General features: G+C 37.6%; 1 protein-coding gene across 2 annotated transcripts; it reads left to right on the forward strand.

Moving 5' to 3' along the window:
* The first annotated feature begins 150 nt into the window (after positions 1 to 150).
* On the forward strand, positions 151 to 15,045 carry mybphb (myosin binding protein Hb). Of its 2 annotated transcripts, XR_006251225.1 has the most exons (12): positions 152 to 513; positions 3,064 to 3,198; positions 4,186 to 4,353; positions 7,223 to 7,311; positions 8,139 to 8,334; positions 8,415 to 8,554; positions 9,150 to 9,309; positions 9,786 to 9,922; positions 11,562 to 11,748; positions 12,730 to 12,784; positions 13,998 to 14,039; positions 14,753 to 15,045. XR_006251225.1 is itself a non-coding variant. In XM_043242839.1 (10 exons), the coding sequence occupies exons 1-10, from the start codon at positions 219 to 221 to the stop codon at positions 12,759 to 12,761; spliced, it is 1,539 nt and encodes a 512-aa protein (XP_043098774.1). In that variant the 5' UTR covers positions 151 to 218; the 3' UTR covers positions 12,762 to 12,785. The 2 variants fall into 2 exon arrangements, 1 of the variants encoding a protein (XP_043098774.1); XM_043242839.1 differs by lacking the exons at positions 13,998 to 14,039; positions 14,753 to 15,045 and having other exon boundaries at positions 151 to 513; positions 12,730 to 12,785.
* Positions 15,046 to 15,374: the final 329 nt, after the last annotated feature.

Genomic DNA, 15,374 nt, shown 5'->3' on the forward strand with positions numbered 1-15,374 from the left:
CCTCCCCCAGCACTTCTTATCTGCAGCGTGACTGTGGCCTACGGTGTGTGTATATACAGCTGAAGTGAGCGTGATGCTGAGAGCCCTCACTAGTCACTCGAAACTCTCGAGGGGAGGAGCTGAGCGCCGCATGCACTAGGCTATAAATCTGGGGTGACCCATCTTCAGACTGAGCCGAAGGACTTACTAGGTCAGAGGGATCCCAGAAGCGGACAAGCATGCCGGCAAAACCAGCCCCGATAAAGAAGTCGGCCAAGGCCGCCAAGAAGGAGGAGCCGGCGCCCGCGCCCGCGCCCGAGCCCGAACCCGCTCCCGCACCCGAGCCCGCCCCCGCGGAACCGGCCCCCGCCGAACCTGCGCCCGCCGAGGCCGCTCCAGCGGAAGCAGCCCCGGCTGAAGGAGCCCCGGCCGAAGGAGCCCCGGCTGAAGGAGCCCCGGCCGAGGCGCCTCCCGCCGAAGCCCCACCCGCCGAAGCCCCACCTGCAGAAGCACCACCTGCCGAACCCGCTGCAGGTAACTACACCCCGAACTAAGCCGTGGATCTTAAAAAGCGCGTCCTTGGGGGACATCCTTAAGAAAGAGAAAATCGGCCATATCAAAGAAATTATAATTTGCATAAGCGTTAACAAGAACGATGATGAATCCTGGTTTAAATCATCTCTGATAAAAACCATTAAGGCATGCATTCCTGTGAAGTAGCTCTTTATAATTTAAATAATAAACCATTACAGTGATGGGAACATTTATGTGTAATAAGCATTAGAAGAGGAAATTGCTTAATTGTCATGTTACCATGCAAAGAACAACAAAAAAACCAAACCGGTGTCATTTGCTTTATGCAAGATAGTTGCTTTTGTATTACAGTGATTTGATAAAATATCTCTTATCCGCTCTATCATTAATAATTAATGCAAACACACGCTATCAGCATTTAACAAATACCTCCTAATGCACCGGAATTTATTTCTTAAAACTAAAAGTGCCTTTTTTATGCATCTTTATGTAAGATTCTATCTTGATTCGGTCAAATATGACGCTGCTTCTGTAAGAGCCGCTCCGTCGTTTATAATAATAAATGCAATCAGACGTTATTAACTCATGCATGCTATGCCATTTAACAATTACCTCCTAATGCATGAGAACTCAATGCACTTTGCCGCTGGAGCCAAGAACTCTTGGTAGCTACTTGGAAAACGTCTGAGTACAGCTGATGGTTAAAAAAAACCACGAGTGAGCGTGTACACCTGTTAACCTCTCCTCGCTTCTGCACTAAACTGATCATACCAGCTGTTCCCCCTGACCTACTCAACATCTATTCTGCTCCTTTTGCTCTACTTAAAGTGTGTGTTCGATTTCCAGGACGAAACGATGTGCACAGTCATTAATTCGTTCATTCATTTTGCCTTTTTGGATTAAAATGCATTTTTCGGTAGCCATATTTTTCACAAAAATATCATATTTACCGCTTTATTTACCAATTAAGATACCGATGATGCACCATTTCATTAAAATGCTACTCCAAGCTACTTTAAAGAACGTGACGTCCGTGTTTTAATATTTTTTAAATATTTTAATATTTTTTTTGCAATTGAATGTTATGTTGTAGTACTTTTTTTGCTTACTAAAGTAAAACAGTTTAACAGCTAATATTGTAAATTGTTAACATATTAATTTATTGTTTCAGTGGAAACTGGTAAACAAGGTGATCTTTATATAATATATATATATATATATATATATATATATATATATATATATATATATATATATATATATATATGGCAATATATTGACTTCTTACGAGTTCAGAATAATGCACATTTTCTTTGAAAGCTCTTGTGAAACAGGAAATGCAGTTAAAGAAAAGGAGTTTTGCGACTAATACAAAATGGTTTTGGTGTCTGCAGAACATAAGTCTTAACGTGAGCTTCTACAGAAGCTCAATTCTTTATTCTTTCACTATAATGCGTGATCGTTCATATGATAATCTGGTCTAACAAAACCAAAGCATGCCTTTCACCACCTGTGCAATTATTATTTTAACACCAGCTATATCCGCTGAGGCCTTATAAGCCAGAAGTATTTAGAGCTTGGGGCAAACGCAGACAACTCTATTTACAGTCCCTCAGAGAGCTTGAACACAATGCATGAAGGAAAGAATAAACATTCGACTCTGATGTTTTAATCAGCGAGAGCAGGTTTTTTCAGTCGCAAGGTAAGTGTGTAATTAAGAGGAATTCTTCAGAGATTTAACAGACACAAAGTGGATGGCCATAAATGATGTTCGTTATTTTGTGTGCAGCTCATACGCTATCGCTAAACGATTTCTTACCGTTTATACGAGGTTAAATGTAATTGAAACGGATGACGTTCGCGTTCATCCAGTCTGATTCCATTATCTGTGAATGAAAGGAATTGCGAAACGACCGAATATTGTTTGACGTCGCGTATCAGTGTTTCTGTTTTTTAAAAAATGTATTCTGCGCATGCAAATCAAGCCTCGAATATTTGGTCCACCGTGACGTTTTACTAACATTTAGAAATGATTTGCATAAAGAAGCCGCTGCAAACGCTGCTGAGGCCCTGCTTGCGGTAATAGAAGCGGCGAGCCAATGGTAAACGGCTATTGTGAATTGATTTGACGCATTGCATTGAATGATTCAGTCAACGTGACAGACAAAATGTTCACGAAATGCTTAAAAGCATGTCAGTATTGCCTTCATGTTGACTTTCTAGTTTATCAAATTCGAAGGTGTTGAATTTGGTAACTGTGTGTGCTGAGATCATATTTTGGATTATGCGAAAACTTGCTGTAATTCCATAATTCCAAAGCTAATGCCTGGCGCTCTGTTATATGCTGCTTTTATTAATGTGCTTATTTAACGCCAGCTGAAGCTGAAGCTCCACCTGCTGAGGAGATCAAAGCGCCTACACCTCCTCCGCCTGCAGGTAAACACGCGGCAGTCAAACCCGCTTCAGATCACCTACGCTGCGTCTTTTCCAATTGAACCATTGGCGCCTGATTTTCGCTTGAACTCTTAAAAGCGTGTTTTGACTCTCCAGAGCCCACCAGCGAGCCCCTCGAGCTCGGCGTTGAGGATGTCAATGACACTTCCGTCACTATCTCATGGAGACCCCCAGCGACCATCGGGAACTCTGGTCTGGATGGATACACTGTGGAAATCTGCAAGGAAGGAAGTGAGTGCCCTTTCGTTCTAGATCTTAAAATCAAATCATGCTGCCTGTTTAGCCGTCGTCTGACTGGAAGGCAAACAGCGGCCCTCAACGAGGATTAAACCTAAAATCCAAGGCCTTTTCACTTCATTACGGTGGCTTGCGGAGCGCCTGCATTCATTTGCATCTTGAAATGCCACCTCACAATACCGTACCTTAAATGAAATGCAGCGAAAAGTTCATTAGCATTTTATTGGTTGCTCCAAGCTCTCGGTTGCACCTGTCCCCAGTATGTCAACAGCAGCATGTACACCCACCTCAGTTGTGTCCCTATATGGAGTGAGGCATTTCTAGACGTGCCAGGCAGAAGAGCAGAGCCGCGCTCTGTAAATGCAGTTAAACCTGCTGATACAGCTTTTAAAAGTGTCCCGTTCTGAAAAGGCACATTCACACACTTACTGATTTGTTCCGGAAAACATAACTCTTTACTAAATGTTTTGTAATAATAAGGTATTAATGTTTATATATAGTACTTTATTTAATGTGAAAGTATTTAGCAATACATTTTATGATTATTAATGCAATAAAAATTAGGAAACTCAGTATTTTTGTGTACTTTTTAAATAGCGAATTTCAAAATGCGTGCTTATAAATTTTTTAAACAATAATACTTCAATAATATTTATATAATTGTATATAATTTTATTTACTTATATTTAATGTTTGCATTTTATTTATTGTCATTCCAAAAGCTATTTTGATGATTTGTAATGAGAAGCAAATCTAATGTTATTATATATATATATATATATATATATATATATATATATTTAATTTAATTTTATTTAATTTTATTTTTAAATTTTTTATGATTAAGTATTGTCATTTAAAGTTTGCCTTTCAAAAAGCTTAACAATCAACATACAATTAATCAATTCATTTTATGATGCTTATTGGGATGCAAATGATATCGGATGTTCTTGCAACTAATTTTTCATTTTTCCATCCAAGCTGGCGACTGGAAAGCCGCTAACGAGGAGCTGACTGTGTCCTGCCGTTACGTCATTAAGAACCAGACCACCGGTGACCGCCTGAACATCAGGGTGGTGGCCATGAATCCCGGCGGCCGCAGCCCTCCTGCTGCTCTGGCCGACGCTGTCCTGGTCAGAGAGGTTGTGGGTAAGCCAGCATTTTCCAGAAGTAATGATTATGTCATGTTACGAGTTTCTATGCCCGGCCACAGAAACAAAAAAGCAGCCAGGGACCTAAAACAAACAATGACCGAGCAGAAAGCCACAAGATTTATTGCGCTGATATAGCTGCCAAATGACTCTGGTGTCATTAATTTAATATTCATGAGCCAAGTTTCATAATGTTCTTTCCCCCTGCAACTAAGCCAGTTTTCCTCAGACGTGATAACTGTAAATGCTGGAACATAGAGTTACCCGGCCCTTGCTGCTCTAAAGATCGGAGTCTCAAGTGTCCCAGACCTCAGAGCTATCTCGAGAGGTGAAACTGGTACCACGTCAAGCCCACGCCGTTCTACAGGGCCCCCTAATTGGCTCTGAGAGGTTGCCAGTTGTGAAAAAATAAATCTAAATAAATCTACCTGACAAGCGTCTGGCTTTAGCGTGAAGAGGTGTTGCCTTACAAACCCTCTCAGATCAAACAGCAGCATCAAAAACACCAGTAAAAAAAGATTTTTGCTAGAAATAAATCTGTTGTTGGTTGACTTCAGAAAGTTTTTTTCTCAAAAGTTTGTATATTGGTTATTCGGTACAAATTAAATGTAATAATCCCTTGACCTTTCACCAACAAATGTCCATGTGGACTATAATTTTTTGATATATATATATATATATATATATATATATATATATATGTGTATATATATATATATATATATATGTGTGTGTATGTGTGTGTGTAACACTTACTGTACATAGGCAAATAAATGATTAAAATAAATAAAAATGCTGATATTAAAAAACAATCAAAAAATACTTTATTTTAGTAGTACAAGTAGCTTTCGAAGCCTTAGATACTGTCCAAGTGTGTCACATTCGTCCACATTATCACAGCCGTTATGTAAACTAGTTTTCATGTATGAATGCTTGCAGTCACTTTGCATACTCCAAGAGTGTCCGGCGTCTAAAGAAAGAAATCATAAATGTAGAATGGAAAGTCAAGAGGGATTGGAATGTAACTTGAATCCTCTCTAAGCGAAAGAGGGGGAGGGACGTTTCGGCAGATCTCCGATTAAAGGTCTTCTTTATCCATTTCATCCGACGTCATGAATTGTCTTTTCCCGATAAGAAAGTACCTCCGTTGCATATCCTTGGAAAATAGTTAGTTGGTAAGTGCCGTGCATTAACATGGATTACGGGAAGAAGGTTTTACATGGCTTCAAAGCCATTGACAGCTAGCCGCCTGGACCAGTGTCAAACTACTTCCTTTAAGAGCGATGGCGACAAGTGTGAATGGGTCGAGTCGGAGGGTGGGATACATTTCCCAAATGTTCTCGCGCTGCATAAGGAGTCAAGTAGCGTCTAAGGTTACCCCAGGAGACTTTTTAGCTCGCTAGAGATGCTATGTTTATTTAGAGGCATGCTGTAGCATGCTTTAAGAGCGTTAGCATCCAGCTAACGCTTCGAGGAGATTTCCACATAACCATTCAAATTTTTATACACAAATTAAAATGCACACCAAACTGCAAAAGTCCTTTCATGTACTAAAAAATCGTTCGTATTTTGTAGCGTCGACTAGCGTCTACAAATCGACGCTAAACTGCGACTCTAAGACGCAGCCTTTGGAATTATTTGTAATTCAGCAGTTTTAATGTAACTAAAGCCCTCCATCATAAGTTATTAGTGGCAGGCGTGTAATGACGGATCTATTTTAAGCCGTGATGAGTCCAACAGAGCCACCATTAGCTTGTTGGCTAGCTTAGGGTGTATTAGCGTAATTGACTCCTCATAATGTTTTTGGTCTTCTGTTTCCTTCATGCTTCTTCATATGGTTTTGCAGAAGATTTTGGTGGGGGTTTTTTTGCGGTAGACTGTTTAACCGACAGAAGATAAAACAAGCTGACTACAGCTAAGGATGAAATTACAGTCAAAGCCAGGGTCAGGTTAAGGTTAACAAGTCAGTTTTCTGGTTCAAAAAATAGTGCTATCCAACTAACAAGGAACGTTGTCAGAATTTTGGCTAACGTTCTCTCTTTGGCACGGTTCTTTAAAATTCTCACAACAATCCTTACAGCAATGTTAATAGAAAATTTTTTTCATTATGACTCGTATTTTTTATTAACATTCAAATCGTTATTTGTGCATGTAACATTTACTTTAGCATTTTAGTTGGATGCTATTGTAACTTTTTTTTAAATATTACCGCTGTTCAGAGAACTTTCAAACGTAACGTTCCCATAATGTTTCTTATTTATAATTATATATAATTATAAAATGGAATGTTTCTTAACATTCACATTGAAATTTTTTTTTTTAATGTTTAGAATCTTTTGAATTTTCCTAAATAATGAGATATATAATAACTTAATGAGAATGTTTAATCACATTAAAAATAAAAGGTTTTGTTGCATAATATATGCATAGAAATACACATACAGTATATATTTACAAAAAATATATATATATTTATATAGAGCACACACACATATATAATGTGAACTAAAACATTTACTGTGGATGCAAATTATTGTGATTAAGTTAGTTATGTTAGTGTTTTTTATATTTGTATATTTGTTTCTATTTATATCAGCTGGGTTAAAATAAGCCAATGTTTTCCTTCTCTTAAGGCTAGGATTTCTCTTCAGTATTTTTGAGATGACTGACAATAAAAATCAAAATTAAATAGGCTTGTTTTTATGAGCTAATAAAGTAAGAGCATGTATTTCTTTAGAATAAGATTTTCTGTCTTCAAGCATTTTGTTACGTGCACAAGGAAGATATGGTTCTGTAAAATCTGTGAAGATATAATGTAAAGCAAATGCAATGTAATCATATTACCTATTATTTTTTCCTCCATCCAGATCGTCCCAAAATTCGTCTGCCACGTTTCCTGAGGCAGCGTTTTGTGAAAAATGTTGGAGAGAAAGTCAACCTTGTTATTCCCTTCAGTGTACGTACTCTCTTGACAATTGATACGTTTACTGAAAATGCATGATTATAGCCGAACTCTTTTCAAGGTAGCTAAATTCCTGCTTGGTTATGCATGTTTGTGCCAGAACTTTTAACAGAACACGGGCTATATTTGGAGTAAACATGCTAAACCACTTCAGTTTAGATTGCCTAGAGATTGCGAATAAATGAGAATATTCACATGCTATCGCAGGGCTGGCCTGGTGCTATTTTTGTTGTTGCTTTAAATAGAGAGTTGCCTTTTGTTTACATCACGGCCAAGATGTAAAGTAGGATTTACTGCTTGATCATCACTCCTTATAAAATGTAGTGTAGTGTGAACTGAATGCAGTGTTTTCTGACACTTAACTGCATATTATTTGCAATTAAATAAAGTTTTGCAGTTTTAAACTTATATAAAATGCAATTCGTTGACCTTTAGGGTGCTTTTGTAGCATACTTATATAGGATTTAAATTTTTAACCATTGGTATTGTCTTTAAAATATGGTTAAATACTGCAGAATATAGTAATAATAAAGAAAACTTTTATTAATGTAAATTAAAAATATCTTTATATTTCAATTTACATTTTAACTGTGGTTGTTATTTAATATTATATGTACAGACACCTTTTAAATGTGTATTTAAGAGTGTTATAACTAAGTAGATTCATTAATAAATTCATAATCTGCTAGTACAAGGTTGTTAAAATATACTCTTTAAGTGCATATTGAATACTATTATATAAATTGGCGCCAGTCCATTCTAACTATCCAGTAGAAATTGATTTTGTCTATTCATTTGCAATCTTATTTTCACACCTACAGGGAAAACCACAACCTGTTGTGTCATGGACAAAGGATGGCCAGCCTCTGGATACTAAAAAGGTGAACATCCGCAACAGTGACAAGGACAGCATCTTCTTCATCCGTGGCGCCGAGAGAGCCGACTCCGGCGTGTACGAGATGTGTGTGAAAGTGGACAGCTTTGAGGACAAAGCCCAGTTGACTCTGCAGATCGTTGGTAAGCCTTCATACACACAATGGACCGTGTATAGGTTTTTGAGGGTTTTTTAACAATTGACTTGTTGACCTGTTCACCAGAGTTGCCTGGACCTCCAGCCACCGTCAAGATCGTGGACACCTGGGGTTTCAACGTCGCTCTGGAATGGACCGAACCCAAGGACAATGGAAACACAACAATCACTGGATACACCATCCAGAAAGCTGACAAAAAAACAGGGGTAGAAGCTCTTCCAAAAATTACGCTTTACGAACAAATGCCACGGTATCACTGTGGTTTTTCGAACATGATAATATTGCAATAGACATATAACATGGCATGTTAGTTTGGATGTGTAAAAAAGTACCGTATTAAAGCTTAAGAAAAACACGAGAAGCAGCACCACTTGCCCCGCCTCCAGGGACTTCTGATTGGTCCACTGTTTAGGTGTCGACATTGATGAGCGGGGCTTTGTCTAAATGTTGAAAATGCAATGCAATGGTCATACTCGTCCATCGAGCATGTATACAAAAAAACATGATAAAGATGCATATTGGAATGGAAAATAACAACTTATAAACAGTGTCTTTTGGTGTTACACAGCACAGCATACTGAGATACACAGCAATAACTAGTCTTCACCATCTAGTCCTCCACATTGACACTGTTTTGACCAATCTGGGCGGGTTTGTGTTTATTTTATCATTTGCCAACTGGCTGACTTATTCATAAAATGGTTTTGAAAACTACGGTTGTTCACGTTCCTTTTCGGTGGCAGTACTCAACCTAATGATCCAATTAACTGAGTTCACTGACCTGGGCTTGTCTCTCCGCAGGACTGGTTCACAGTACTGGAGCATTATCACAGAATGAACGCCACTGTTTCAGACCTGATCATGGGTAACACTTACATCTTCAGGGTCTTCACTGAGAACAAGTGTGGAATCAGTGAAGAAGCCTGCATGACAAAGGCCTCAGCCACCATCCAGAAGACAGGTGAACCAGCTTTTCTGCATTTTGTATATTTGATATTTGAAATTTGAAATGCATTAATGTATAAGCGTAAGTGACTTTGCAATTGCATGTAAACTATCAGTCATTAGTGTATTAGTAGACTGTCTGTTTAATGACTTCTAACGCTTTATTTTGATGGGTTCACAATATAATATATGCTGAGTCTGACTATGAGAAATGTTAGAACTTATTCTACTAACCCTAAACCTTCCTTAACAGGTCTACTCTGAGAGTTAGTTGAATTAGCTGACATGTAGTTGCTTATATTTAGAAGAATGAATGAAGTGGACGATCAAAAGAAAGTGTAACCTTATGTTCTGTTATATTTGTATTATCTTGTGTGCATTGGCGGATGTTTTTTTCCAATGAGTTTTCATAAGACTTGTAGTGTTTTTCAGGCATCCAGTGGCTATTCTTGTTATTCTTACTTCACTGATCTTCATGGTGTGCTTTTATAGGCATTGACTACAAGCCTCCAGAGTACAAGGAACATGACTTCAGCGAGGCACCCAAATTCACCACCTCCCTGGCAGACCGCAGCACTACTGTTGGTTATAACACCAAGCTGCTTTGCTCCGTTAGGGGATTCCCTAAGGTACATGGTTTTTCATGCACCCATAAACAGAACCAGCGAGCTGGAAATAGTTTTCAGAATGCTCTGAAAAGGTTACGAACAAACATTGTTCCAGTAACATTCATAGACCCTTCGTTCAGATTTATCTGGTCTTTAATAACTTTCTCAAAACGTCAGCGCAAAAATTATTCATACAGTACATTGGTTATGGGGTGTTTTTCTGAAATGTTCTACACTTTAAATGTTAGTTTCAAATGGTTTAAAGCACATTCAAAAGTAACATCCTCATAATGTTAGTTCTAAAACGGAACATTCCCTTAATGTTGGTTATTATTAAAAATAGTTCTTTACAGATTAAAAATAAATGTTAAAATTTAAATAGAAGCGTTCTAGTTACTTTATTTTATCTAAATGAATTAAACTTCAATGCAATTGCTTAACATGTCCCATTTAGTGAGTGTGCTCTATGTACAACATCTGATGGACTTTGAATCAGATCACCTGAATCATAACCTGACTCCTATATCCATTAACATTTATGAACGGTCCAGCCGGGTGTTGATGTGTATTTTGAAATGAATTCTGTCACAAAATCAACACTTAATCCATCAAGAGCTATTTAACAGTTCGGTGTAGGAATCCGTCACTTACATGCCACCAGAGATAGTGCAGCTCCTGCAGGGGAAGATAACTAGCCGGGGGACAGCGTGAGCTGGATAAGTGGGATTCCTGCATCACTATGATGGGATGAGCTTCCAAACACTGATACGTGGAGGCCATGACACTGGGATCTGACAGACGGAGGAAAGTGCTCAAAATTAACACTCTCCGAGTGCCAAATGCATGTAAAAATTGCTTTGGTGGGTGAGTAAAGGACCAGCGGCTGCTAACTTTATATGACAAAATCTGAAAGCTAATAAATGCGCTTTTCATGTGTGGTTTGGTAGGAGAGGACGATATTTGGCAGAGATACAACTGTCTGAATATCTGGAATCTGAGGGTGCAAAAAATCCAAATAATGAGAAAATTGCCTTGAGAATGAGAAAGGTGTCCAAATTAAGTTCTAAGCAATGTAGATTACTAATCAAAAATGATCTTTTGATATATTTACAGTAGGAATTGTGCTAAACATCTTCATGGAACATGATGTTTGTCTAATATCCTAATGATTTTTGGCATAAAATAAAAATGTATAATTTTGACCCATACAGTGTATTTTTGGCTACAGCTATAAATATACCCCAGAGCATTAAGACCGCTTTTGTGGACCAGGGTCGCATATTGTTGTGTAAGTTTTAGCTCAAAGGAAAGTGTAGCGTTAGCCATTTTTTTTTCAGTGCATATATATATATTAGCCTAAGCCACCAAAGCAAATATCCAATATCCATTTTTTGCTGTGATGCCATAGTAGAAGAACCATTTTTGGTTTCCTGAAAAACCATTCACTGAGCAGTTCTTAAAACATTTTAATTATTATTATGAAGAATATTTTAAGAATCAATACAACCATCGCTTCCAATAAAGAACCTCCATTTTTAAGATTAAGTCGTTATGAAAAAAAACAATTGTGAAATAGCTCTTTCCAGTGTCTTTGTCCATCTTTTTACCAATTATAGACGAGAAAATGTCACACTTGAATTGTTTTCTGACTTCTTTGCAGCCCAAGATCGAGTGGATGAAGAATCAGATGATTATTGGTGACGACCCCAAGTTCAGGCAAATCAACAACCAGGGCATCTGCTCCCTAGAGATCCGCAAGCCTGGTAACTTTGACGGTGGAGTGTACAGCTGCAGGGCCAGGAACGAGCACGGAGAGGCCTTGATTAGCTGCAAACTGGAGGTCAAACGTAAGTGACCGCCTTAGGCCTAACGCGAGTCAGTGATACGCATTTGGTCTTCTTTGATGCATGCAAAAAAGCCATTCCGGTCACGATAAGTTTGTGATCGTCTCAGTCGTGATTGGCAGCATTATGAACCGATTTAAAAGAGGGTTTTCTGACCTTAGTGAGTTTTTCGTGGCCATGGAAATCTTTTGACTGTGATTTCAAAGCCCAGAAAAGTCCTGAAAATGTCTGTAGAGACTAAACGCATTATCTAATTATGCTCAGCTCTATAATATTTCATGGGTTTGGGTTATTCTTTAGGAGCGCAGTGGCCGTGAAATCATTTTCTACACGTAATCATGAATGGCTTGGTCTCAGAAGACCGAATTGAATATTCAAATTGCATATTGTATTGGTTCATGTGCAAAAAAACCCAGGATGTAGCATGATGCAGATGTGTTTGACTAAAACATCTAACGAAATCAAGAGCATTCTGCTAGTGCTGAAAAGAAGCTCTGTATGTGAAATAGTAAAAAACGAATCACGTTGATTGATTGAATGATATAAAACACTTTAATGATAAGCACAAGCGATTCCAGACATGTTGAGTTTATATTTAGCATCGAAAAGCAAGTAGGCTAAAATAAATATGTAAAATAGATGTCTAGGTCTATCAGATGATACTGTAATGGTAGTCAGATGATCACTGGTGTAGCGCGGAGCATCACTTTATTGACGTGTAATTCCAGTCTAATCCAACCCAAGATATGTTCACGCCAATGCTTAACCCAATCCGGGACCTGTTCTCAGCTGGGGGGCATTTATTGTTGTTGTAAAATGATTTCCAGCCTTTTGAAAGCAGAGAAGATGAACATGTCAGCCAGAACAAGAGTTTGCGCATGAAACCGGATGGTTATCGCTTGTTTGGGTGATAACTTTATGGGTATTTATTAACGTTTCGGAAGTCAGCGGACTGAACTGCGTTCTTGCTTTCGTTCCCGACAGAGCCTGTGATTGCTGATGCTGATAAGAAATAAGTTCAAGCCCCACATTCATACAGGTCAGTCTATTTTTAGATGTGTTCAGGAGTGTAAAGCTTCAGAGTAATTTGACTTCATTGCACTGCTGTTCAAAAGATTGTGGTCAATAAGGATTTTTTTTTTTTTGCTTTTATGCAGTGAGGAGGCATTCAATTTATTGCAAGTGACAGACATTTATGATTTCAAATAAATGCTATTCTTAAAAGAATAAAAGAATAAAAGGACCAGAAATACATGGCATATTTTTAGGATCCTGCACAACTGGTTTCAAAATATAATCTGATAATAATCAGAAATGTTTCTTGAGCAGCAAATGATTTCTGAAGGGTCATGTGACCCTGAAGACTGGAGTAATGATGCCAGATTTGCATCACAGGCATAAAAATCAATTTATAAAATGTATTTTACATTTTAAAATAAGTTGCAGAAGAGAACGTTTTATTTAAAGTAATATTTCATAGTATTATTAATTATGACTGTATTTTTTTTAGCAAATAAATGCAGCCTTGGTGAGACTTTTGGACTTTTTTTATGCTTTTCAAAACCAAAAATGATCACTCATTTTGCTTTTTTTTTTCTCACGGAAATATTTTTGGCATTAGTAAATCTTTGACAACACCCTCTCTATTTTTTAAAACCAAATATATAAATCCTAGTTTTAATATAGTTGATTATGTACAATAAGATTGCATGCTGAATTAATTAATTTATTTATTTTTGACACAAATATAGACTGGTACTGATATTGCAAAAATAATATTATAAAATTATATTTTTACAAATCATTATATTTAATTAACATAACACCCATACTTCAACTTGAGTATATTCTCTCTTTATTACACTTCTTGTCATGTTTAATACATGTTTGTCACAAAAAATGTACCACAAAAGAAGAGTTTAGAGTTTTTGCTTTGGAGAAGGAGCTTTGGATTACCAAATAGAGATTTGGTTCTCTATCTATTTGGGTCTTGACAAGACATCTGTCTTCCTCCCGGAGCCTGACCTTACATGGGGGGCACTAAACTTGGAGATTACGGCCCCTGCTGGAAGTGTCCTAGTGGCTATTCCCCATAAATTAAACTCGTTATGACTCGGAGAGACTAAATTACATCCGCCTGATGAGTCCTCAGACATCCGCCAAAACAAGTCAAACATGTTGCTTGGATTGTTAGAACTATTTCAGGCCGACTGACACCTGTTCCTTGTTCTTCCTCTCTGCATGTGCTCTAGTCCCAAATAAGGAACAGAAAAATGTGGGATCCCTCTCAAAAGGTGAGAACTCCTTCCAGAGTGTTCCAGCTCTGATAAGACGCTTTCAGAGCTATTAGAAAGTATACGTGCAACAACCTAGTATCAGTTGATATCCTGTTTATTTGTAATTCTAGTTATTTTTATTATTATTATTATTATTTACTTACATCTGTAGTGTCTGTTAAGCATGTTATGTATATTATTTTAGATTTTACATTTTAAAATGGTGACTTATGAGAATTGTTATTAAAAATAAGAAGAATGAACAAAGAGATAACGTTTATTAATCATTTTAATGCTTTAAAGCAGCGCTATTTTAGTATTAGTTTCTGCTTTTAGTTTAGTTTCTTGTCCCATTTTAAAGTGGTTTAGGGTGTCATGGTTAACCGTTTTATTAAATGTTCATTAAGCATTTTAATGGCTTAAAGCGGCGTTTGCAATAATTAATATGCTATTACAGTCTTTGTTAATAGGCTTAATTTGATTTTATTAGTATAGTTCACTGCCAATTCAATTTCTTTCTTTTTTTTATGTGCCCAGATGTGATTTATTAATTTTTATTTTGCGTTATTTAGTCATTTTAGTATTTAAAAAAAAAAAAGATTTTTAATAGGGGTTTTTTTTTTTTATAGGTTTTCATTAATGATGAGCCTGATTCAAAGCAGCTTGGTGCATTAATAAGCAGCTGAACCGATATGCAACGTGTCTCATTTTACTTTCTTTCACTTTTGCAGGATTGTGAAGACGTCTTTTGCTGATGAGAAGAAGAAAAAAAAACATGTACATATGAAATAAAAAAAATATATAAAAATAGACATTTTCCTCCTTTTTCATAATTTAATGCCTGGCCTCACAATTATGAAAAAGCACATATATTTATTATATGGACATTTACATCAGCAGCTGCCTGTGACATGTCTATTCTTGTCTGTGTACTCGTCCCTGAGTCCAGTGATGTGACTCGGATCAAGTCCCATCCGGACCAACAGGAGTGTTTGTTCAATTAAACCATAGCCTTTCACCCACATCATGTCTTTTGTCATTTGTCATAATGTCAGCTCCCCGAAAAAGTAACATTTACGGGAACGTCCAGGACTCGGAGTGACCCTGAACGCCGTCAGCGGTGCCAAGGAAGGCCGAAAAGCGTGACGTTCATTAGTATGGAAATTATTTCTTTCTGTGACGCAAGCTCTGTACAGATACCTTCCCAACCAGTGGAAACTAGACAGAGAGCCGACGGGTTACTGAAGGTCTCATAAACACACACACACACACGCACGCACAAAGATAAATGTGTCTGTGAGAATGCAAAGACTTTGATAGGACTATGCGCTATGCGTGATGTTCATTATCGAC

Source organism: Puntigrus tetrazona, chromosome 6 (assembly GCF_018831695.1).
Source record: "Puntigrus tetrazona isolate hp1 chromosome 6, ASM1883169v1, whole genome shotgun sequence".
In the NCBI taxonomy this organism is placed as follows: domain Eukaryota; kingdom Metazoa; phylum Chordata; class Actinopteri; order Cypriniformes; family Cyprinidae; genus Puntigrus; species Puntigrus tetrazona.

Excerpts from the sequence above, each read along its gene's own strand:
- mybphb (XM_043242839.1), top strand. The coding sequence starts at position 219 with ATGCCGGCAAAACCAGCCCCGATAAAGAAGTCGGCCAAGGCCGCCAAG. Across the intron at positions 9,923-11,561 it reads CCGTTAGGGGATTCCCTAAG|CCCAAGATCGAGTGGATGAA; the intron begins GTACATGGTTTT and ends ACTTCTTTGCAG. Across the intron at positions 11,749-12,729 it reads CTGCAAACTGGAGGTCAAAC|AGCCTGTGATTGCTGATGCT; the intron begins GTAAGTGACCGC and ends CGTTCCCGACAG.